The 26,241-nt window shown below is 34.9% G+C and overlaps 2 protein-coding genes across 3 annotated transcripts; both read left to right on the top strand.

The window, feature by feature from the left end:
* The first annotated feature begins 17,154 nt into the window (after nucleotides 1-17,154).
* LOC106623878 (uncharacterized) lies at nucleotides 17,155-22,949 on the top strand. The gene has a single exon (XM_070111235.1). The coding sequence runs from the start codon at nucleotides 17,413-17,415 to the stop codon at nucleotides 19,237-19,239; it is 1,827 nt and encodes a 608-aa protein (XP_069967336.1). The 5' UTR covers nucleotides 17,155-17,412; the 3' UTR covers nucleotides 19,240-22,949.
* A 662-nt stretch (nucleotides 22,950-23,611) lies between these two features.
* Nucleotides 23,612-25,236, top strand: LOC106623882 (beta-1,3-galactosyltransferase 1). 2 transcript variants are annotated; one of them, XM_070111236.1, is made up of 2 exons: nucleotides 23,612-24,866; nucleotides 25,136-25,236. In XM_070111236.1, the coding sequence occupies exons 1-2, from the start codon at nucleotides 23,692-23,694 to the stop codon at nucleotides 25,164-25,166; spliced, it is 1,206 nt and encodes a 401-aa protein (XP_069967337.1). In that variant the 5' UTR covers nucleotides 23,612-23,691; the 3' UTR covers nucleotides 25,167-25,236. The 2 variants fall into 2 exon arrangements, with proteins under 2 accessions (XP_069967337.1, XP_069967338.1); XM_070111237.1 differs by lacking the exon at nucleotides 25,136-25,236 and adding an exon at nucleotides 24,917-25,025.
* The last annotated feature ends 1,005 nt before the right edge of the window (nucleotides 25,237-26,241 follow it).

Raw genomic sequence — 26,241 nt, forward strand, 5'->3', positions numbered from 1 at the left:
CAATGTGCTAATGACCAACTAAATACTTCCGATGGTAAACTTTAATAAATTACTTCTAAGGTTATTAATATTTGTATGCGTATGTATGTATGAATGAAAGCTTATGAGTGTGCATTGATGTTAATTGCGGTGTAATATAATGCTTTTAATTTTGTGCGGCTAAAAACAACACCTATCTCTGATGGCTCCGATAAATTAATTACAATGTTTTTAGATCTAAAAATACTTTCACTAACTTTTCTATTTCCCTTAACAAATGTTTCCACTTACCTTTGAGTGCTTATATGTAATTACTTATGTTAGCTTTTTAACAGCATTAACAGTTTGTGCATTGACATGTGTGCTGTTAACTATAATTGCAGATATCCGATAATATACAAATAATCATATGTCTGCACATATTGACCATTGTTGGTTAGGGCAAATGAAGAATTAACTTCGATTTATCAATATATTTACATCTATATGCAAGTAAGGAATTCTCGGTGTTTTTGTGTATGTTTGTGCATGCTGAGGCGCTAACATAACATCAATCAGTTCTATTTATTTTCGTGTACTCGGGCACATCTCGTTATCAATTGTTGAAATGCTAATTCGTATATTATTGCTGTTGTCTCGCATTTATTAGGCGTATTTCTAAATATTGTACATGTAGATGTACTTATGTGCATAAGCATGTGCTTAATGCCACCTACTGTAAGTATTATTGAAGAAAGACAATCGCTGCTGCGCTTGTTAATTATATTTGCAAACAAAGCATACACTTCAATTGCCTTCTCGTTTTTTATTCTATTTATCAACCAAGTAAACTTCGCCTTTGAATGCCAGAGGACAGAAACAGCTTGCATTTACTTGTTATTTTGCAATGTGCACTGCTGTGTGCGCTGCCAATACTCTCGCTCAGACCGCTGTCAACATCGCATTTGCATTGCTGTATACATGTGTCATGCACATACATATGTATGTATGTATGTTACTATCGTCATGAGTACAATCACCAACGCGTCAGCGCCAGCACCATCGTCAACGCCAACGCCATCAAGCACATCGCCCATTGAACGGCAATGTCGCATTGTGTGAATGTGTGAGCGTGTTGCAGTAATGTCTGGCATTCTCGACACGCCATCGCCATTGTTGCTGTATTTATCAGCCGAGTAAAGCCATTTGAAAAAAGTGAAAATAAATGAAATTAATTGAATTCTTCTCTTGTTCTTGCGTTAAACTGTACTCTTCAATCGCAAATGCAAATTTTATTACTTTTTAAACGCATCGCAATGCATTTTCTTCGCTATTAGAAATTCATTGGATACAAACATTCATGGGATACATTAACACAAACATCAGCAAGTTTTTCTAAACAATTTGAAATGCTTTACCGTCTAACTTTCTTCTACGTGGCCAATTTTAAGTGCGAAATGCACGCAGTTTTTATAATCATTACCTCATCTTTATCAGATGCTGATGTAGCCCATAGTTCATTAGCACTTTTCGCACTTTGACTTCAATCAGAGATATTTCATTGTTCAGCATGATTTCCGCTCACGCGGCCGCTGTATGCTCCCAATATTAGCGGCAGCTTTATGTGAAGTGCACACTGAATGTGAGCTGAGAGAACGATATACAAACGTACATGCGTACATATGTACATATATACATAAATTGGTAGAAGGTAGAAAATGTGGTGGGCAATGAACGGTGAAATATATTGTAGAAGGTAGAAATGCGAGAATCAGTGTCAAGTTGTTGCTTTTTCGACAAATTTTCGCATTCCACTGTTTTCGCCGTTTAGCTCAGCCTTTATGTTCCGGTAATTGCTTATGATATTGAGCTCAGCTTATTTGTTTGAGATTTTTCATTTGCTTTCTGGCCAAAGTTGTTGGTTGGCCCGGTTGTTGCTCTTCACTGCACTTTAATTTAAGCGTTTCGGCAATAAAAAATAATGCTGACTACATTCCGCTACTAAATGCCACTTAAACAAGTTTAAATCATTGCAAAATCAACGAAACTGCCTCAGTTGCTCAAATGTCAATGAACATACAAATGTGTGCACATACAGCTGTATATCAAAATGATAATAGCAAACACAAGATAGTACTGAAAATTCGTTTAAAACACAAAATATTTTTTCTAATACAAGTAGCAAATAAAATAATTCAAGCATGATACTGAATATCGATAATTTGTTTAAAAATTATCGAAAGTATCAAAAAATGTTTAGAGAACGTGCTATCTGCTGTTACAAGAACAATATCACTATGGGTTTTTTTTTTTAAATATATCACGAAAGTTCATTTAGGTAATTACGGCAAGAGCAATATGTAAACATTTTTGTAAATAAAATAATTCAATATTATATTCGGTGTTCGGTGAAAAAAATAACTTGGCTCTGTTCATATTAGGTTGCATTTTAGGTTTAATTGTTCTGTTTTTATCGGACATGTATGCAGATGCTATTTGTTTATTTTTATATATTCGAAACCCGGTAATAAAAATTTTACTACTTTGAACAAAACTGCAACTGCAGTGTATTGCATTGAATTGTCAACAACAATATATTCAAAACCCCTAATACTTACGCTTTAGAATGCTCATTTGAAGTAATAAATTTTAATATTAGAAGTAATCCCGCTTTACTCCTACCACTAGAGTTAGGTAACTTAATGAATATTGCATATGTGTACCGTCACTAAAATATAAACATACGTATCAATTATTACAATTATAGTGCATACATATGTATGTGATTATAAAATTCTACTATTTTTGCACGGTAATGCAATGTGAGTCATCACACATTCTTACCATTAATTAAGTAATAAACGGGATTTTCATAGATGATTGTTAATTTTACGTCTGCATATAGGAAATTTTCAGGTAAATGTAGAATAAATTTTGATACAATTAATTATACGAGGGTTTCCCTGCTAATTTTCTCCGCGTATTACTGCTTCTTGTGCATAACATTTCATTTTCTACGGCTTTGTTCGACTTTTGCAATACATTCATTTGTAAACTGCCATCAGCTTACTAACGGTCATACGAGTATATGAACATACGTAAGTATGTATGTATGTAAATTCTAAAGTATATGATCGGAAGTTATCTTTCAGCTAACAGATGTTGAATTTACTGATACTCTAGCATGTTAGCTTGAAAGCAAACATATCATAAGCGCATAAGTATGTGTGAAATGGAAATTCGAATCTTTATAAATTTATATAAAGTAAATATTATTAGCGTATATATATTTCTTAACAACCTAATGCATTTTTTGTCTGCGATTTGAGTTCATATTTATATATTTGTGCAAATATGCGAATAAATATGTATTTTTTTATTTTTTCATATGGAATTGCAGAGTTGCATTAATGTGCGTTTTCGTTCACAAAGTTTTAACACATGTTTGTATATTTGTATAATCTTACAAAATTTCTCCAAATGACCGTAACACGCTTAATATATTTGTGGATATCCGTTAAGACTGCGCTCAAAGCCGCTTTCATACATTGTTTCTCTTTAAGTTTTAAGTTATATTAATAATATACATTTATATGTAATACATAAATATGTATATACATATGTAAACCTGAAAACAAACGTCAAAATGAGGAGACGAAGAATACGAAAAATATTTTCACACATTTTGTCTGTTCGCTTTTCAATATGATCGCGGGCGCTTTCAATAAAAAAACCGAGAGACTGAATCATTGAAGTTCGCTTTGCAGAGCTCTCTCTGTTGCGTTTGTTTTGATCTTGTTGGTGAATTACTGGAATTGGCAACTAAAAATAAAATAATATTTAGACACCGCGTGATTGCATATTTTAATAAGTAATATAATATTATATATAAAAGGCCTTTAGCCGCAGTGTTGTTAGCTTTTTATTAATAATTCTACTTTTAATTACTAAAATAGTAAAAAGTCAGAGACTATTATGATCATTATCAGAAAATTTTTTTTTGTTTAGAAATAAAATAAAAACAAGTAAGAAAGAGCTAAGTTTGGGTGTAACCGAACATTTTATACTCTTGCAGCTTGCAAGAATCAAAGCCCTAATGCTCCCTGCGTTTTCTCAAGGTATCTCACATACCATCACCAATCCATATGGAGTAAAGTCAGCCGGATGTACGGAAATTCTGATATTAATCATACAAGGGCTAGGTCAAGTTTTTACCCAATTTTATCCATTTTAGGCACAAAAATACACTCTAATTAGAAAAACACGCTCTCTCATTTTTATTAAGATACCTCACATATTGGCCGCTATATGCGGTATAAAGTGACCCGAAAGTTCGAAAATCTTTATATTAGGTATATGCGGGCTAAGGGAAGTATTCGCCCGATTCAACCTATTTTTGATATTCAGACAAACGAAAGTATATGTAGATAATAACTACTTTCCTAATTATCCTCTCCGAATTTCTCCTTTCTCCTGATTGTAAGATTTAATGTCTTTCACGCATTTAGACATTGATTCATCGCACTTTTATTAGTTTTTAACGAAACAGTTATATGGAAAGTGGTCGGGGCTATTATCCGATTTCACATATTTTCACACTATCGTAAGAAAGTTTGAAAAAATTTAGCCTGTACAAATTTGGGTCATATAGCTTTATTGGTTTGAAAGATATATACATTGAACTTATTAGAGAGCGGGGCCAAACCCACTTTTTCAAGATTTTCAAACCGTAGGTATCTTAATTTACGGCTTAGTTATGCCAGTTTATATGTTTTCGATTAATGGCGTGGTAGTCCGCTTAACATACAGACAGTCACCCGGAATTTAACTCGTCTCTTCATCCTGATCATTTCTATATATTATATATAACCCAATACCTAACTCGATTAGTTTTAGATGATACAAACAACCGTTAGGTGAACAAAACTATTTTACTCTGTTGCAATATGTTGCAAGAGTATAAAAACATTCACTTTAGTTGTACTGTACGTATACCCTTCACAAATAAAAAGTTTTTCATACAAGAACTTGATTTTGTTCGATCAGTTTGTACGTAAGCTATACCCTATATTGGTTCGATACCGATACAGTTCCGATAAACGAGCAGGTAATTGAAGAGAAAAGGACGTGTGCAAAATTTCAGATCGCTATCTCAAAAATTGAACTACTATGCATATATACAGACCGACCGGCGCACATGGCTAAATTAACTCGGCTCGTCACGCTAATCATTTACATAAGTATATAAATTCCTTTTTGTGTGTTATAGAATTATTGGAATATGAATCTATCAACTACTAGCTGGTACAGTAGACGTTTGAGGGGTAAAGCAAATCACGTTCTTGCAAAATAGTTCAAGGGAAACGTGGGCGGTTTATTTCGCTTGTATACACACCGGTGATTTTTATTTTTTATTAGCCAATTAATCAAATAATTAATTATTCGTTTTTATATGCTGAGTAGAACGATTAATATACCGCTATTTTAGCGTACTTACCTACATTCATAGTACCACACATATGTACATAAATACATATAAAAATGTGTGTGCAAATAACTGCTGATGTGAATTATAATTATGCTCACTCGTAATTAGGCATTGTCGTTCGTAGACAGACTGAAGGTGACAGAAAATGGAATAACAAAACAATCGAATTTTATTTATAATTATATTTTATCAGTCAGCTGAACTCCTCCTCCGCACTTATCCCTATTTTACGCCACACTATGCTTCACCTATTTGTTTTTAATGGAAAATTGATCGACAAACTCGAAAGGAAATAAAACTCCTCAGAATTATTTTGAAAGCGAATAATGTGTTCACTATCGTCGTTGAGAAATTCTTAATAATAAACATACACTTAAATCTTTCATTACAATTCATAAGCCGCAGCTGTGAAATCTCCATTTATCGCTAGCAACATGGTGTGTGTATAATTATGGTTCCAATTTAGTATTATTCAGCGTAATTTAAACCAACCCAAACTGCAGTGCTTCAATGCATTCATGCTTTCACGCCTGTAGTGGTACCGTGCTCATGTGGTGACGCTTTTGCCGGCATTTCTACAGAAATAATTTCATTATGCATATAAAGGGTGCTCGATGCATAGTATTTTTTTAATTCTTGTAGTATAGTTGTACACATAATGCCCTTATGATTGAGCTGATACAGGTGGCAATATTGGCACTCAATAGTCCGATTAAAGACTTTATTGTGCTGCTGGAAAGTTGGGTGCGCAGCCGCATAAAAGGAATTTTGTTCCAAAACCACTGTTGTTCATATCTAAAATAAACCACCATCAGCATCACACAGTATACTTTCATATGTTAAGGCCTTTATCACCAATGTCCCTTATTTATTCGGAAACAACAAGCAGATAACGCATACACACGTATGATACAATCTTACCCCAGCTTACTTACGCCTCGACAAATCAAAGATTTTGCTGTTTTTAAATAATTTAGATAAAGTCTTTAATGATGGTTGCGTTGGTTTTCAAATCTAAAAATTATCGATTCAATGGCTGTAGGAATTGCTTATATATCGCTGTATTGCTCTTACACACAATTTTAGAATTTAAAGCTTCCATAATTACACTGTTTGTCAGAAAGAAATCGTCATAGTGCACGTTTTGCTATGCTTTTATCATTAAAGTTGGCTGTGCAGCTTTGAAAGCAAACCTTCTTGATTACATATTTTCTCACCAAGAAATAGTGTTGTTACCTACATTTCAGCAGCGCGCCTATATGTAGGCAGCACCAACATTTCCTGTACCATCTAGCCTATATTTAGGCTGATACCGAATTATGGGTCATAAGTCTTAAGGTCACAATACTTTAGTCTAATTTAAATAAAAAATAATGGAAAAATATTTAATAACCAAAGAAATTAAAAATTACAACCGAATACACACGAGCATTACTGAGCAACACACATTTAAAAATATCTTTTCTATTTACTTATACACGCCATGTCCTCGCATTGTTTGTGTTGCATGCATTTAAGTGGACTACTTGAAATTTATGAATGTGCTATGTACTCAAGCATATACATAGGCATGTATGTATGTTTATATGCAATTATGTAAATATACTAAATGCGAGTATATTATGTATGCATATGTGAGTAAGTAGACGGTGATGAGTTTTTGAATGGCAATGAAGGAAGACTGTGTGTAATAGAAATTTTTATGGGTGGCTCTGAAGTACACAGACCAGCCGTTGGTCTGCCATACAAAGGCATGCCTCGGTGTCCCTTATATGCTCGTAAATTCATCGGAAATCTACATACATATGTATATGTGTTGAGTTGACATAATATTATATGTTATATATGTATGTAGATGCATAACAATTCCTTTGTTGACACTGGTAATAAATAAAAAAAAATTGTATATGTGAGCCTTGTGTGTGTTTGCGTGCGTGTGCTGGCTGTGCGACTTGTGTCAGGCAAGAGGAAACGCCAGTCAGTCAATACTAATTTCAGATAGCTGAAGGATGCGCCAGTGTCATCGGGCGACATATAGTATGGTATGTATGTATGTGTGTATGTGTTGAAGTACCCGCCCGAGTATGACTGCAGGCCACTTGCCACTTTTGTGGCAGCAAAGCCGCAAATATGCAAGTTTGCGCATTTTGCAGTTTCCTACGAAGACGTCAAAGGTTAAACGCGCTTTTATGTAGCTCTATTCGCTTGCCGACACATTCGCACGCACTCGAACATAACATATTTGCATATGTATTCCAATTGTGTTGTAATGCTGTGCCTTTGCGACAATGCCCGAGTGCCAATCGATGCCTTGGGGCATAGTTTGCAAAGTAATTCTGCTGGGCTGGTGCCGTATATGACAGTATACGCGCATCTAAATACCATTTGTACGCATATTATATAATACTTGTATATATCTATAGTCCTATCGGTGTACATTTGTATATAGAATGAGAGGGTACGTACCCAAATGAGTTCCCCACGCACAGTCTCCTTTTCAAAAGCCCCACCATTTGCCATCGCTTTTGTATGTGCGTATGTATGTAAATACTTGGGCGATTACACCTGTATGCGTTTGCTTTGGGCGTCGTATGCAATTTTCATTTTATTATAAACCGTCTCAGTCACGCACGCACATGCCATATTTATTGCTATTATTTACGTATTTATTTACTCATTTATATACTATATACCATGAATAATTTCGCCGCCTCTCCTTCCATATCCGAGTATATACATTCGTCGCATAGTTTTTATATCCATCGCTATTGTCAGAGTTTCCGTTTGGCCACAGTTTGTTGCCAGCGAAATTTAATGATGACGAGGACGATATTACAGTTGTGAGTTGTAAGTGGTTATGAAAGTCGTCTAGCAGCTTGCTGACAAAAGTCACACACTCATTTACATCTCAATATCTACAAGTATTGTACATACATATGTCTTAAAGGCAAAGGGTGGTCCAGTATTTCCAAGCAATTTCATTCAGTTGTAAAGTTATTTGAAATCCAGATCAATTAAATAGAATTATTAGAACTTCCACAGCATGCTAAGCTTTTCTCTGAAGTCTTTTAACATCTTATGAGCCTGATGGGGAGGTAGTTAGTAGATCATACGGCCACTCTAGATGTGATCCCATATTCTCGATATAATCATGTTTTTCGGGAGAAGATTGCAATACTGAAATTATTAATACTGAAATTATTAATAGTTTTGATTTGTCTACTTTTTGCCAAAAAAGTTTTTCGGGTGCTGAACTTCTCAGAGAAGCCAATAGATCTTAGCATAGCTCAGCAGAGTTGTTGGCATTATTTATAAGCTCTGAAACAATGTCTTTAATTACCGGTATGAATTGAGCGTTTTTTTTTTTGGTGAAAATGAAAACTAATTTTGAATGAAAAAGTAAAAAAATTATTCGAAGTATTGACCATAGCTTTTTACACATTTTGACCACCTTTCTGACAATTTGTGGATACCATGCCAATAGAAATTTGAAGTCTTTTGAAGCAAACCAGGCATACACCCAATTTTCGACTTCTGCGTAGGAATCGAAATTCTGCTCAGCCAATGCGTGTCACATCAATGAAAAAAAAAATGGTAGTCGAAAGGTGCCAAGTCGGGTGCATATGGCGGGTGTGGTTGCCGCTCCCAAGTACTTTGATTGTATCCTGAATCGATTTTGCTTTATGTGCAGTTGCATTGTCGTGTTACAATATTACTTTGTCGTGTCTTCCGACCCATTCTGATCGTTTTTCGATCAATGCATAGTTCAAATTAATCATTTGTTGTTTGTAGCGATTAGTATTAATATATTTACTAGGTTTTATAAGCTTATGATATACCACACTCTTCTGATCCCACCATATATAGAGCATTGCCCTTTTACCGAATCGATCTTTTTGCAGTCGATGTGGCTGGTTGTCCCGGATTAATAAATCCATTATTCATTCCCAGTGACAATCATCGTGTCTTTGAAGCAAAATTTCATATGTGTTTTTTCGGTTTTCCTTTTGTTTTTCATTCAATTCATGTGACACCCATTTTCCACACTTTTAAATCTTTCCCAAATCTTTCAAACGGTCTAAAATTGTTTGCTGTGCAACATTTATCATGGCTGCCATCTACTTTTGTTTCAGAGTATCATCTTCATCCAATATTGCTTGCAGCTTGGCGCCTTCAATCTTTTTTGGTGGTCTTCCACGTATTTCATTTCTCAAATCAAAATCATTATCTCTGAACCGTTCAAACCATCTTTTGCAATTGTTGCGACTTTGCAGCACTTTTCTTCAAATGGAAACAAAAAATTAATGCTTTCCGCAAATCAGCATTTTCCGGTACAAAATATGACATTTTCAACACAATGAAAAAATATGATGTTGTTTGTTCAATGACTGTAAGCGTATTGAATATGTTTGACAGATGTCATGCCCACCAAACAGAATAAAAATCAAGGCTCGTTCACAACAAATGTTCCCTACCAACACATTTGTATCTTAACGCTCCCTTAATACCGGTACATCTTATATACACTTGTTTTGCCCTGTAACGTTTTAACAAAGACCGGCTGCAAATATCAAGAAACATACCACTTAAGACGGCTGCAATAATGTTCTGGGTTCGCATTTACAAGGATTGTAAGATTTTAAGTGCCAAATTTGACCCGGACTAACAAGAAAAAACCTATATTTTTACGTACCTTAATACAAATCTTTATTTTCTCCTTTAAATTGAATCAGATCCCCTTAGTCCCCATATTCCAAACATCTTGGATTAAAAAATGAAAGTCTAATTTTTAATCCCAACATCGGATTATAAAATAAAAAAGTTAAACCCAAATTTTTTATTTAAAAAACCCTGATTATATTATATAATACCAAATTGTTTCAACTTTATAAAGCAAAGTAACTAAATAGTATGGTAAGTGAGAAAGTAGTGTGTTCTTTACTTGCACGGAACCCAATTTCTTTTCATCTCTTTTGTAAATTATGTGTGTGTATGTACATATATACAATTATATATGTAAAACTCACTGCCTTCTTACTTACCACAAACTTTTTATTCCTTGCGGTCTATTTATCCCTAAAAAAGTATTACCCAAGTCTATTGTTTTTATTCAATTTTTTTAAATTGCAATCTTCTTATTAGTCTATCTGTTTTCTCTCTACTAACACTGCCCCTTACAATTATAATGTGCAATTTAGAAAAATGTTATTGATGTATACTTTGTGATGTGTACTCTACTCCAAATAAAATGCTTTCCTTTTTGTGTTTGTTTATTTGAATAATGCTAAATATTATCACGTGGTAATATCCGGCAGGTGTTAATTGTTGAATTAGTCGTGAAGAAGCAGACGCGAAGTTACGGTTTGCTGATACTGTGAAGACAGACGTCGAATGCGTGAAGCGCATGTGCATAAAATATAATTTGGGATGCATTACATTAGATTCACAAACTTACATATGTACATACATATATGCCCCTGATTGCTTAAATTATTGTTATATACATATTGTATATCTGTTGAGATAAGATCTATGCACAGCGACGATCAATTCTACTTAAGACAGCTGAAAAACGTTTTTCACACAGAACTGTTGCTTCGCTTTGCGTCGGACATTTGTTTTGACAGAAAAGTTCGATGTGCGCTTTTGTATGAGTATGTCCACATAAAAAGTTTTCGACGCGAAGCCAAGCAAAAGCATACCTTTGTTTTCTTCGCTTCGCTGTTTCAGTAGGAACTGTCACGCAAAACGAGGAAATAGGCCTTAAGTGTCTTGATTTGATTTACACAAATGCGAGAGAGAAGAATAGAGAAAACAAAGTATTTATATTGTTCTTCCAGATATTTGAATTCTGGAGGAAGGTAAGCAACTGCAAATATTCGAATTGCAACTTTTCTGCAATCGCAAATGCAGTGCACTCTGTAAATATGTATTTATAATTGTATACGCATGTGATGGAAAATAACAATTTCAATATGTACATATGTATGCTTATTAATATATGATTTGAGGCGCAGAATATTGCTTTGGCATAGACCCAAGTTTTGCTGTTCAGCACTCTCTTAAACCCATTTTAGTTTTGTTGTTGTTCGGAATTTCGTAAAGCATGCGGCGTTACTAATGTCATAGAATTATATGTTATGTATGTGTTATATGTTTGCGAGTAAGTGTGTGTGTGTCAAGTAAAAAATTCTTTTGTCGGTGAACGGTTTCAGTATTTTTTCGATAAAATATAACCTTGGACTTGGGTTGGAATGTTCTAGCTTTGTGGCAAGTTGAACTTATGCTTCTGTGTTGGAGTTTTCAGCAATTGTTGTTGTTGTAACCAACTGCCTGTATGCCAGACCAAGTTGCAAGTTATGCGTCATTGTGCACCATGCAATTTAGCAAATAATATACGTGCCTTCTACAAATGTGTATAAGGTGGTGTGCAACAAAATAAGACTACGTCAACACTAAACATTAGGTATTGGGCATTCAGAGCCCGGAAGTCACTCGCAATAGATAAGGCAATGTAATGTTCGTACTGTGTATATCAAAGAGCCCTTATCGAAGGTACTAGCTTCCCCTCGGGTTTTGTATCTGAATGTATGTATGGTAAACTTTCGCAGTTATATATTATATGTATTTTTAATATAATGTCGCAAAAAAGTGCAATATTAATATAATTTACGACAAATATTGGATAGAAATAATTGATAAGCAAGAAAACTTTCATATTTGCATAATTTGCATACGTGTGTGGTAGTGAATTGCATCTGAAAGCGTTGTTCTATCATGCTTGTGTTAAAGGGATCATTGAGCATTTCAAATGTTTAATAAACTTTGCAATCGTTTCTTTTGAGCGATACAATACTTATTTGTCTCCTCTTACATGCCGTACCCTGTCATTTGTGGAGCAGGGGCATAAGGGCATGTTTGACTAGTTGCTAGGCAAATGTTATGCTGAACTTCTTTGTAGGAGGGTGTACTATGAATCAATAGTCTCGTAGAATGAACATTTTGTGTTTTAGGGTAAGTCTTGTAAGCCTTTTCACATGACCATAACTTGTCTTTTAACTTTTTGAAACACGCACGCAAACTTACTCGAATTCAAACCGACAGGAGGGTAGTTTGTCAGCCTAGTATTTCTACGGCTAAGTCAGTTCATTAAAGGTCAAGAGTGTGAAGTGAACCGTTTTGGTTTTATTCTTTACGTTCGAGACGTCGCGTTACGTGTGAATTTCTATGTTATTTACATACAAAAGTAAAGGTAGACATTAACGTCAACGGTGCGAGATGTTGGTCTCTATGGGTTGAAGGGGTAAATGAACGAAATGCAAAAGAGTTGGCTGAAATTAATAGCACCTTTTACAACAGAATGTGATATGAGTGCAAAGTGATCTAAATATAATTAAGAAAGTAAGCAAAGTTTTTCAATTAATTATTGTTATTTGTTTTTGGAAAGTAGTAGCGATAAAATTTCGCTTATTAAAACATGAGAAAGTTATTATTATGTTTGATTCGGTTATATTATTTTATAAGAGATTCTTTTCTACAATCGATTATCACTGACGTCATAACTGAGATTGCATTACTTCTAATTTTTCTTTGTTTTTGTCAATTTTCGTTACTCAATTATGCTCCCTTGACTTATGTAGCTGCGTCGAGATGTAGCCAACAGCCGCAATTCGTTATGGTCTCCATTTAGTTGCTGTATCATTATTGCATTTCGTGACTTGATTGATAGATTACAGTATCTCGAGAGCAGATTTAAAACAGTTTCGTCGTGTTTGATTGAGTAACAACCTATCTTGAAACTTACCACATAACATACAGACCGTTTTCGAATCTTGTTTTAGATATGGCATTTTTCAAACAATTTTGGATAAAGCAAGCTTTTCAATTCAGTTTAAAAATAAAATATGGAGCATATCTAGCAATATGAACACAATGTCGAAAAGTAGATAAATTAAAAAAAAAATGTGTTCTGTTGTTAAAAAATAAATATCATAACAAATCACACAAAGAAATTAAGCACATATACTATAAATATTTTAAATATTCATTTTTGCTTTTAAATATCAAGCGTTACCCATATCGGTGTTCTGAGTCACTGCTATAATGTGTCATTGACCGACCAGTCACTTCTCACATGCAACATACAAAAATATGAACGAAAATAATCCTTGCACATTCCTATGCGTTACTAACCATACATACATATAAACCATATTTTTTTAAATAATTGTGATATATATATATATATATATGTATATCCATATGTATGTATTTTAAATGTTGATAATTTCATTTATTAAACTCCAGTTTTGTATAACGGAGCTTAACACTCTTCCCCAATCCTAAAATTTTAGGTGTTATATTTGACAGACTGTGCTACTTCTCACACGACCGCGATAACTGCCAAAGTACAGAGCCGCAACAAAATGCTCAAGTCGCTTGCCAACAGCTCATAGCCGGCCGGTCTTAAACTACGCTCCTCCGATATGATCGCCTTCAGACATGCGAGAACAATGCACTCCGAACTATATCGGGATGCCCTTTGATGTCTCCAATCGAACACTTACACAGTGAAGCCCGTATGCTTTCGGTGAAGGAATACAACGAGCTCCTCTCCAAGCAGTTTCTGCTGATATGTTTTCGCAGAAACCACCCCTGCAGTCGTCTGCTTGAAGCGGAACGGCCTCCTATATGTTTGCATGTTTGTAACTTTTATCGGTGCAAACGACAACTTGAGTATAAATTGAGATATGTGGATGAAACGTGCTACATACAAGTATGTTCCTTGGCACCCAAGAGAGATCGGTATTGTAGATGTGCGTAATCGGACCACTACAACGGACGGACGGACAGATAGACCCGGATTTCAACTCGTCTTGTCAACCTGATCATTTATATATACATAACCCTATATCTATCTCGATTAGTTTTAGGTTATACAAACAACCGTTAGGAGAACAAAACTATTATATTCTGTAGTATAGCAACATAAGTTAGGTTTTGCCGTAAATCGAGATAAACTGTTTCTAACCCTTGAACATTCAATCACCCCCCTCCTCTTCTTCTTCCCGATCTCAGATCGCCCGTCAATTATTTTTCCTTTAATTTTTGTTATTTTATCTCTCCGTTTCCAATGAGTTTCATCCTACCATTATGTTTTTTGCTACCAAAAATTATCGAATCTGGTCTAATAACCATATACGGCTGGTTTTGTTTTTTTGGTTACAGCTCGTACTGGGGGTAAAATTGTCTCAATTATTTTGTGATTGAAATCAAAAGAGCCTCACCAAAAAGCTGCTGTCATGAGCAATATGTATATAAAGAAATGTATGTATAGAAATAGCAAAATGCTTAAAAATACAAGTGTTGGAGAAAATTTGAAAGCGTGTTGAATTTCCGTACCAAAAATGTTTATTCTTGGTCTTTAAATTGTATTTAAATTTCGATTTGATCGTCTGTATCGAAAAAAACAGGAATGGAAAAAGTTAATTCACAGCAATAACAAGTTAAACGTTAACCCGAATGAGTACGTACACACATGCATATGTGTACAACTATTTAAACTTAATAGCTAGATATGTGTTAAACCATCTATAAAAATTGAGCAATGGCAAAATTGAAAAACTGATTTCCACGTTGTCACTGCGAGCATAAGTTTTGACAAATTACGTTTGATACGGGCGGTAAGTACGGAAGGCCGGCATGTTTGTCACCAACTGAAGCATAAGTACTGAGGGCAACACTGCAGACTCTCCTATTTTGAGATAATTCTTTCTTCATTCATCACTTGGTCTCTATCCATTCAGTGAAGGATTGACGCTGATTTCCTTATTTAATTAATAGTTCATTCCAGTATTTTGCGACCGACAGTTTTATCATTGCATTATAACTTCGCAAGAGAAATATTCTATAGGACTGAGGGTAAATTCTAAATATTCTTTAGAAAAAATTGTTGAAGATCGGTATGAATAGCGACGCCAGCAAAAATACTTTTCTACTCGGGTAATATGAGTTTGTTATAGAAATTTTTCTTTAAAATGAATTTGAAAATTCAAAATAGTTTATTAATTTAGACTTAAAATATTATGTATTTAAGGGGTATGACCACTGGTGCGGGCATATAATCATTCATTATTTTTTTTTGTGATATAATCTACCAAGGAATTTTTTTTTTCTCGCAATTTCCCTACGTACTTCTATGCAAAATCCAAATCTAAAGATAATCTCAAAATTTGAAGTCGATCGGATAAAAATTATCAAAGTTTTTTGTCTCGCTAATTGGAAAAAAATAGTTTTAAGAAAAACGCGTTTAAAGTTTGACTTATAACTATACCTGAGCCGGAAGTCGGCTTACTATATACGCTCAAATTCGTTTTAAAAAATTTTCCTTGCTACAAATCAACTTGAAACTTATTTTTATGCCTATTAAAGCATATTTTAAGCGAAAAACTATAAGATTTTTTAAAATTCTATAGTGGTCTTTAATATTTTCGTTAAAAAGCCGAGGTAAAAACATCTCAACATTTCCATCTTGACTGCCCCGCTTTTGTGAGATTTGATATCATACTTTAAGTATCCTCTTGTTCGATTAATGAGATCTATGTATGTATTTGTATATGATTTTTCCGGTTTCACCAAAGACCAAAGATGGTCTGTAGCAGTCCCAAAAGTGATCCTCAACCTAATATACATAAATATATTCACTCGCCGAACTTTTGTGGATCCCGCCACATACTCATGTACATATGTACACATACACACATATGTACCTTCTTCTCTAATATTTTACTTGCTTGATAGTTCGCATAGTTCCAGTGCTGCTGCCGCTGTTGCTCTGATTATTGCTATTGAAATTGCCCAGATTGTTGTTGCTCGCTTTGTTATTGTTGCTATTTGCGGCGCTGTAGGGGTCTATTGTTTTGTCTCCGCTGTCGTCGCGATATAATCTCTTCCATTTGACTTTGACACTGAATTGAAATTGTCGCGCATTCCCTTCACGTACATACATACGTATATACTTATATGCATACAAACATATAAGTGTGACGATGCTGACGCTTGATTTGCTCTTGTGCGCTTCTGACTGATGTTCTTTTTATTTTCCTTTTCTATGCTTTGTATGTATGACAACTGACAAGCCGCTTTTGAGGAAAATGATTGCTGCACACTCCCACCATTTATTTGCTATAAATGTGTATGTATGAGTGTGTGCCCGGATTTATGCACTTGAATAATTATTCGACAGTTTAAGGCTGCTAAATAAATATGAAATAGTTGCTAATGTTGCTGCAAAGGTATTTTTGGATAGAAGAAAACTTTCATTTACACATACATACATACTGGGGTGCCTTTCGGTCCCATCGTGAAATTTTGTTGGAAATACCTAAAAACAAGAAAAAACGTTAACTTCGGCTGCACCGAAGCTATAATACCCGTCACAAATACAAAGGTTCTTTACAAGAACTTGATTCCGATCGTTCAATTTGTATGACAGCAATATGCTATAGTGATTCGATCTGAACAATTTCCTCGGAGAATACATGTTTACCTTAAACAATAACTCGTGCCTAATATCGTGAAGATACCAAGCACTTGATTCCAGCAGCTATATGCTATAGTGGTCCGATTGTAACTCTTACGCGCGAGGTAGTAGGGCCATTAAACCTGATTTTTTCATAAAATTTGTGGCTTTTTGCATTTATTTTTTATTAATGAACCTTTTTTATTTTCAGATATCCCTTCAACAATTCGGAAGACAATTGCATCAATACTTAACGGGTGACTTTGGAAAATGAACCTGCACCTTTAAACTCAAATAATCATCACATTTCCAATGCGAACAACGGCGCTGAGCTAAAATTCAACAAAAGTCACAAAAAAGTTAGAGAATACTCCCAAGACAACGTCTCCATTATTTGAGACGCGACGAAATTTATGCCCGGAGTAGGTGCCGGGCAGTGCTGGACATGTTGGAACGTCGTCCCTTATGGGGATTAATAGTATTGTTGAATGTCTGCGTTGTGATATGGCGAATGCAGGAACCGGCTATGCTAAATGTCGAATACGACGGCAGTGGTGCGGGGAATGTGAACCTACAGCAAAACCCCGACTTCGACGATTACGTGCCGCCGTTACGCCAACAACGCCAGCAACCACAAGTCGGACAATGGCCATCAGTCTGGCGCAGCGGTGTCGCGGTGCGCAATGTCATAGCACAACAACAGCTATACGCCGGTAAGCATTTACTAGCCGATAGCGCCGAGGCGAATGAAATCGCTGCCAAAGTAACGCGAAAAGCGGACGATAGTCTTCACATTAGCGGCCACAGTAGTAGTAGTAGCATTACCAGTACCAGTAGTAATACACATAGGTCTAGTACTAGCCATAAGAATAAGAGTCAACACATATTTAATGAGCACACGACGAGTCTACGAAGTGTCAGCTCAGTAAAAAGTACGCCCTCACCGTTAGTCACAGCGGCAACACTGAAGAACACTGCAGAGGTGCAAACAACAACGATAGGAAATGCGAGAGGTTATAGCTTTCCACCGGTTGACTTCCATCAATTAATCGATCTGCACGACTTTACGTACCTTATAAACCAGAAAAGTTGTAGTCAGGATGTGCAAGCACTAATTTTAGTACATTCGGCGCCAGCCAATGAGGAGAAGCGACGTCTTATACGTGAGACGTGGGCCAATACTGATCAATTGCCGTCCGTGAATGGTGTTATGCCATTGCGAGTAATCTTTTTGATCGGTATCGTTGAGACCGAAGCGCTGCAGTTGGATATAGAACGTGAGAATTTCGAAAACGGCGATATTGTGCAGGGTTCCTTTGTGGATAGCTACCGCAATATGACCTATAAGCATGTGATGGCTTTCAAATGGTTTCTATATAATTGTGCGCAAGCGCAAATTCTCATCAAAGTCGATGACGACGTCTACGTGAATACACCACAACTACTCATCTACCTGGACCGCGCTGCTGTCAACGGTGATCTGGAAAATGTTAGAGAGAATACACCTATTGTCGTCGCCGACGCTGCCGCTGCCGCTGCCGCTAGGGATGCTCAAGCCAGTGCTGCCATATCTCTACAACATACCGCCGATAATGATAGAAAAGCTTTTGAGAATAATACTATTGTAGACACTAGTAGTAGTAGCGGTAGTATCACGAGTAGCAGTAATAATGTACGAAACTCCGCCGATGCCAATGCTGCGCACACACACACAAATATCACACAATTCAATGCCGCACAAATGATATTCCGCCATCCACGCGGTTTGCTTTTCTGCAAAACCAACATCAACGCTATGGTCAAACGCAGCTACCGCTCAAAATGGCGCGTCACAGTGCGCGAGTTCCCCGGCAAATACTATCCGCCATACTGTCCCGGCTATGCCATTATCTATTCGCCCGACGTGGTGCTAGCCTTATATAATGCTGCACAGGTGTCGACCTACTTTTGGATCGATGACGTCCACATAACGGGTGTTTTGGCGCAGAATCTAAGCATCGCCATCAAAAACGCCGACCAATACATACTCTACGAAACTGATTGTGACAATTTGCTCAATGACACCGTGAATAGTGATGAAGTGGAGTTCTTGTACGCCTGGCATTTGATCAATCCCCAGCAGGTGCAAAGGCTTTGGGAGATGTATCTGGCCAAAGCCCACAGACACTTCTCGGCTGCTCCAACATCCACATTTGCAGCGCTGCATGCCGCCGCCAAGCAGCAGACATCACCTCACCCGACTGACTACAATAAATTTAAGAGCTACAGATAGTAACATTAACTAGTGCATATAAATTTACACACACATACAAGCACATTTGTCATAGTACATATAAGTTCTTAACTCTTTTTTCTTTTTTATCTGTGTAAAACTGTTACTATTAAAGTAAATCACTTGTGTATATTCCAATGTGTAAATTATAGCGAAGTAAACATAATAAATCATGTAAAAAGCAAATATTCAGTAAAATATTTATCTTATACGAGTATAATATATATTAGTGACCATTCTGCACAAATTTCATATCATATAGTGCAAATGTTGAACATCAAAACTTTAGATTAAAATTATATACACATATACATATATGTGAAATGGATACGTTTGAGCTGTGCAAACGAAGACAATTCGCCTAAGAAGTACATATTTTGCGATCGGAATTGTAGAGCGAGTTTTGACCAAAGTTTTCAAAGCGCGCATAAAAAAGTTATTAAATGAAATTAGTTGAGTTGTTTTTACTAGGCATACATTATTTAAAGTTTATTTTTAAATAAATGTGTTTATGGTAGCATTAGTAAAATTATAATAGTTTAATTTTTTTAATAATAATTTTGAAGTTTTGATTGAAAATTATGCTCCATTAAAAGACAGAATTCTTTCGAAAGTGTCTCATGGCCACTTAACTATAATTATATCTATAGTTTATACGAATATAATGTCTGAAACCTTTAGCTTAGCTTTGTTCGCGCTTACCGAGCTGGTGTGTTAATTAGAAAGTAAAAGTATGTGATTTTGCAATTGTCAGAAATGGTTCGAAAACGCAAAAAATCCAATATCGTGTATGTTTTTTATGGTGATTGGACTAGTGCTTGTATCTTTTTATCGATATTTTATTTTTCGTTTTTTCGTTTCTTTTTTTTAAGTTTTTATTTTGGTGTAAAAAATTCGCTTTCGAATATAAATTGATAACAACTACAATTTTTGGCATCTTATCAATGTTTTTTTTCTTAACTTTATGTTTAAAGTGCAATTTGCAAAGCAAAAAAATTCCTTTGATTTAAAATTATTCCTGACTTAAAAAATTATTCCTTATCGAAATATGAAAAAATTCACACTAGATTTATACCCTTTAAAATAACATAATAAAATTTCAAAACAATATTTCAAATAGTTTTTGAGTTACATCCATTTAAACGGCAGCCGCTCAGTTCAATCCAGCCCGCCAGATTATTTTTAAACGCGTTTTTCTCCGAACAACATTTTTCGAATTTGTTGCAGTGATAATTTGAAGACAAATTAATTGATCGTCATGCAATATTTTCCGGCCTGTTCTGTATAATTCTACATACAATAACTTATCGATTTTTTGATCTGATAAAAAATCGAATTTTGGAAGACCAAAATTTGTTGTAAAATTCAATTTGTTTTTTAAAAGTAGCCAAAGTAGTAATTTATCTCTCAAATAAAAGTAAATATGGCATTCATACACTTACGCTAAAAAAATTTAAATTCAAATTATATTATAACTATTCTTGGATAACCACTCTCTTAACATATTTCTTAATATTTCAAGTCAAATCGAGTGAAATGTGTACAACATGTCGTTTCATAAACTTGTTGCTATCGTTCAACTCCACAAAAATTTCATGAGTAGTTTAAATCGTTATACACATTAACTTATGTCCATTCATAGAGTCTCTTCCAAACATAAATAGTCAATAATTTGGCGTATTGAAATGAACATCATTTTTATTATTGAAAAGTAGACGGCTATGCATAGCTAAAAAGCAATTTCACAGACGGTCGAGAAAAGGCACTAGCAGTTTTGAAATACATATACATACATATATGTTCGGTTTCGCAAATAATATCGCTCGAAAACATATCAAACTAGATATATATTTGATTAATGTTATAGATTTTTGTAATTCGACAATTTAAAATGCACCCATAAAATTCTCAGTGTCTCACTATGGCACAGTATATGTTCATCTTTCAATTATAAAAATATTGAAAAAAAAATACATTCGAAGACCCTCCTCGCTTTGCGTGATAATTCATACTTTAACAGTGAAGCCAAGAAAGCAAGGAGTATGCCAGAATGAACGCTTTGCTTTCAGTGTTCCTGTCTAATAAAAATGGTGACGGTTGATAGGCAAAGCGTAAAAATGTGAGAGTTACCCAACATTTTGCTTCGCTTTGCCTCGATGTGAACGAACTACAAAAGTATGCATCGAACTTATCTGTCAAATGTCTAAGCGAAAGCAAAGCGAAACAAAAATTTTAAGTGACTCGGCTTTTAAACTCCTTCCAAAAAACAAAAAAAAAAAATGATATTAACATAATACCGTTATGATATTTTGATATACATACATCAAAGCTTGCTGACAATGCAGCGCAAATTTTGGTGTTTTTGAGTTATGGCATTCATGTGTCGCGCAAGCGATATGCACATACTTTTCATTAACTTGAGTTTTACTCATTTGACTTACGTTTTACTTGCACCTACGTTACTATGTTTTATTATTTATAAAAATGTTTTCTATTTGCATAGTCGTGGTTTTAAGTGAAAGAGTAAAAAGAGAGATACAGTTGAACTGATGCAACTCATATGTACCAAAATAATCTTAGATTTCTTATATCATAAACATATACATACATACATACATAAAGAAATTGGCGCAAGCATTGAAAGTCTTATAGAATAAGTCGCGTACAAAAAACTGAAATTAATATTTAAGATTGAAGTTTGCACAATAGCCTGACATACATAAATACATACATATTAAAAAAAAGATAATTAAATAAGGAAACGAAATTTGCGAACCTTGTAATGAATCCAGATGTACAAGTATGAAAAAATTAAGATACATAGTATATTTATACAAAAGAGAGTAACTAAAAATCAAAGTCTATTCAAATTCTAATTTTGGATTGGATATGAAAATGGTCCAAGTGAGTAAATAAATAAATAAATTAAACATGTACATAACATATATGCATATAATTGAAATATTGTAGATTGTTTGTAAAATTCCAATATTCTATTGCATAATAAAAATAATAGTAATATATATGTATATATATATATATACGCGCATATGTATGTGGCTGAGAGAGGTGGAAATTATGTAACTAGGATGTAAAAAATGAGTGTGACTCTAATTATTAATGTTTAATTTATGTGTGTAGTTAAACCTTGGAGCCAATTTTTCATAAAAATATACACATACATATATAAAAAAATTCCTTTAATTTAATTATTGTAGACATCTAAAACAGAACAGGTGTTTTGTTTTTCTTTTGTAAAAGAAAGAGCGCATGTGAACTGATATATAAACATGCATGTATTGTATGTTAGTACTTGTATTTTGTTTTTATTTGTGTATTTTTTTCATTCATGAAAGTTACGGAAAACATTTGACGTGACGTGATACGGTTGCGACTCCCATACCAAGAAAATGATAACGAAAATCGAAGCACCTTTTCAGGTATATACGATAAGAAATGAATGTAAATGAATAGAAATATTTACAGCTATGCTTGTGCGCATTGTATGGTAGAATTATGCAAAAGTATTAAAAAAAAAAAAAAAATTTTGTATGAAGTTGTAGGTTATATAAGAACTTTACTATCTCAGTTACGTTATTTTTTAATTTTTTATATATAAAAATAGAAATATTTCACTAGTTTTGAGAATTGATCGAATAAAAGTTCAATTGAAAAGATTATATATACATGAATAAAAGAATAAAGATGTATTTAATTGGTCTTTCATTTAAAGAATCAGAAGTATTAATAGTAAAATAGATCTTGGAACCTTAAGGGCAGCCGAAAAAAAAACACTATAGTACTAGGATTACTTCAGATCAGCCCACTTAAGTGTTGTGAATGCTGCTGGACCCTTTGATAGCACCGTTACAGCTGCCTTACATGCTAACAATCCGAAAAGCAAAATATATATCGAAAGTGAAAGAGCTGCAAGCTGTTTAGGTTCCCTGTGCTCCTGTCGAAGTACGCATTACGCCTAAAATTTAAACAAATTATTATTTAGTTAAAGTATGGGATCGAACAGTTGTTGGTCCTTGAATTATTGAAGAGAAGCGTATAAAGTTCATATCGATTGGCTTCACTTGTTGCATTTCTTTTAAGGTGTGGGTATTAGAACTTGCTTTGTTGTTGTTTTGCAAACAAGTTAAACATAAATATGTACGCGGATTCGTGTGCACCTGAAAAGCATTATCTTACAAGCTCAGATATTCAATGTTTGTCTAAATTTTTAGTCCCTCTCCCTCTTAAGCATGACTATATAATAAAAAAAGACGATTCTTATGAGCATTTAAAGAGGAGGATAATATTATGTTTTTTGAATATGAAATCAACTTTACAAACAAAATAATTCCCGTTCATTCATGTTTGCTTCTGTCATTTTTTATTATTTACTTAAAATATTATTTTTCGAAATCGGCTGCAACGGTATGGATTGGTGAAAATCTGTGCAAAATGCCTGCGACCAGTGTAGCTAGTCTATTTGTCGGAACATTAGTGGGCTTGGTAATTGGCTACTTGCTTTGGGAATGTGCGTACGCATTCATACCATCTCTGAGAAATAGTAAATATCGCATTACCGAAAGCGTACGAATGTCAATACAACCGACCGAAGATGACGATTATCACGATAGCAGACAATTAATCGATCTCTACAATTTCACGTACATTATGAACCAGCCTAGCTGCAATCCCAACATCCACGCATTGGTGGTCGTACCTTCGGCGCCTGAGAATCGAGATAAACGCAAATTGATACGACAAACGTGGGCGAATTTCGTCGAGTTGCCATTACATAAGAACAACATACCCTTTCGTGTGGTTTTTATGCTTGGCATACCCGGCACCGAGACGAATCAGGCAGAGTTGGAGCGGGAGAATTTCGAATACGACGATATGGTGCAAGGTTCATTCGTCGATAGCTATGAGAATATGACCTACAAACATGTGATGGCCATGAAATGGTTTCTCACCTTTTGTGGTAATTCTAAGATTCTCATTAAAGTGGATGACGATGTCTTTCTCAACACACCGCAATTGATGATCTACCTGCACAACACTATGTTACATAATCAGCTACCCCAAACGGACAATCAGGCCGGCGAACACATCACCAACATCAGCAAGCCTCTGAAGCTACTCTTTAGACAACAGAGGGATCTATTGTTTTGCAATCGAAAGATTGGTGTACGTGTACATCGTAGTTATCGTTTTAGGTGGTATGCCAGCTATAGGAACTATCCCAACAAAACATATCCACCATACTGCCCGGGTTATGGCATCGTCTATTCAGGCGATGTTGTGCGACGCTTGTACGATGCAGCACAGAGAGCCAAATTCTTTTGGATCGACGATATACACATAACGGGCTTATTGACGAATCAGTTAAACATTAAGATTGTTCCAGCGCAGGCTTATACAGTCTTTTGCGCGGTGGACCAGCCCACTTGTGATATACTTCAAGATAAAACAGGTGATTCCAACCCACACGAATATTTGTTTTCATATTCGCCGACGTCTGATCAAATGCACAATATGTGGCACTTACATCTTGGAAGGTTAAGGGACTATATTTTCTCAGATGTGGAGAAGAGGGTTTCACATGTTGACTCCATTGGGACTGAATTATGGTAATTGATTTCTCTGTTGTAATTGAATTTCAGGTTTATTTTATCAGTAGGAAGGGATTGTAAACATTTCGGACTGCTGAAGTTTAATAAAATTTATTGAAATGCAAATCCATCTCGGTATAATAATAAAAAAGCTTACTGTAAATTTAACCCTTAAAAGCCTGATAACTCTGATTCATTCAAAATTTTGATATTTATTTGAATTGTCGGTTGCAACCAACTTTTGTTCTATGATTTTTCTTAAAAATATTTTTTTTTCGATTTTGCAGGGTGTTTTATTGGTTGGTCCTTATTAGATGAGGTGGAGAGAGGTGCTCATTAGAGATATACATACATAAATTTTAAGAATATATTTTTACAAAAATCCATATTCATTGAATTTTGATTAAAAGTATTAGTAAACTGATAAAAGATACATTAGTTTGTATGGAATTCTAGAAAACAATTTTGCTACTGTTAGGACGGAATCGTTTCACAGAAATCTGATTTTCAATGTTACTTCCGGCTCTTTTCTTTGTAACAACAATGAATTCGTGCAAGCTCATCATAGGGTTTGTTTGCGCTGTTATGGAGTAATGACGTTAATATAGGACCTACAAATTAATCATTGCCATATCAAGCAGGGACCTGATGCGGATTTGGCTTCGCCCAAATGATGAATCCATAAGATCCACATCGCCAATATACTTGTTATATTCGTGTATAACATTTGGACATGAGAATTTTACGACACACTTTTTGTTCTTTTGTTGAACCTCTGGAGAGTGTTCGGGCGTTGCACATACATTGTATTCGTATGGTTTTATGCTAGCTTATGTTGAAGCCATGTTGACCACTTTTGAGTCTGTCCTTGGGACAGTGGAAATATCAATCCCATAAAACGAACCTACATACTCATCGGCATCTTCCCGATTTTGAATGTTCACTGGCAATTTACAGCATGGAATTTTGTTTCGTCGAACTGTTCTCAATGCGTAAATTCCTTAAATACAATGATTGACGAAACGTGACACAGTGCGGCTCAAACCAGAGAACTTTCTTTTACATTCTCTGCTTTTACATTCTCTGCTCAAACGAGCTACAACCAGAGAACTTAAATGAACCAGAGAACTTCTTCTCTGAATGAACAATGAATGTTGTTTTAAGTTCTCTGCTACAACATTAGATCAGAGAATTCTCTGATTAGATGACGTCCCTAAGTTCCGTTCATTTTTCAAGTGGAGAGTCTTCGTCCAGAGAATGTTGAAGAGTAGAGAAGGAGCAAATGTTAAATGAAAACTTTTTGAGTACTAATTTGTAATTCCACAAGAGGGAACATCGAAAAGTATAACTTCGAAAAAGAAAAATACACCACACAATATGCGAAATGCTATAA

This window comes from Bactrocera oleae, chromosome 6 (genome assembly GCF_042242935.1).
Source record: "Bactrocera oleae isolate idBacOlea1 chromosome 6, idBacOlea1, whole genome shotgun sequence".
NCBI lineage: Eukaryota > Metazoa > Arthropoda > Insecta > Diptera > Tephritidae > Bactrocera > Bactrocera oleae.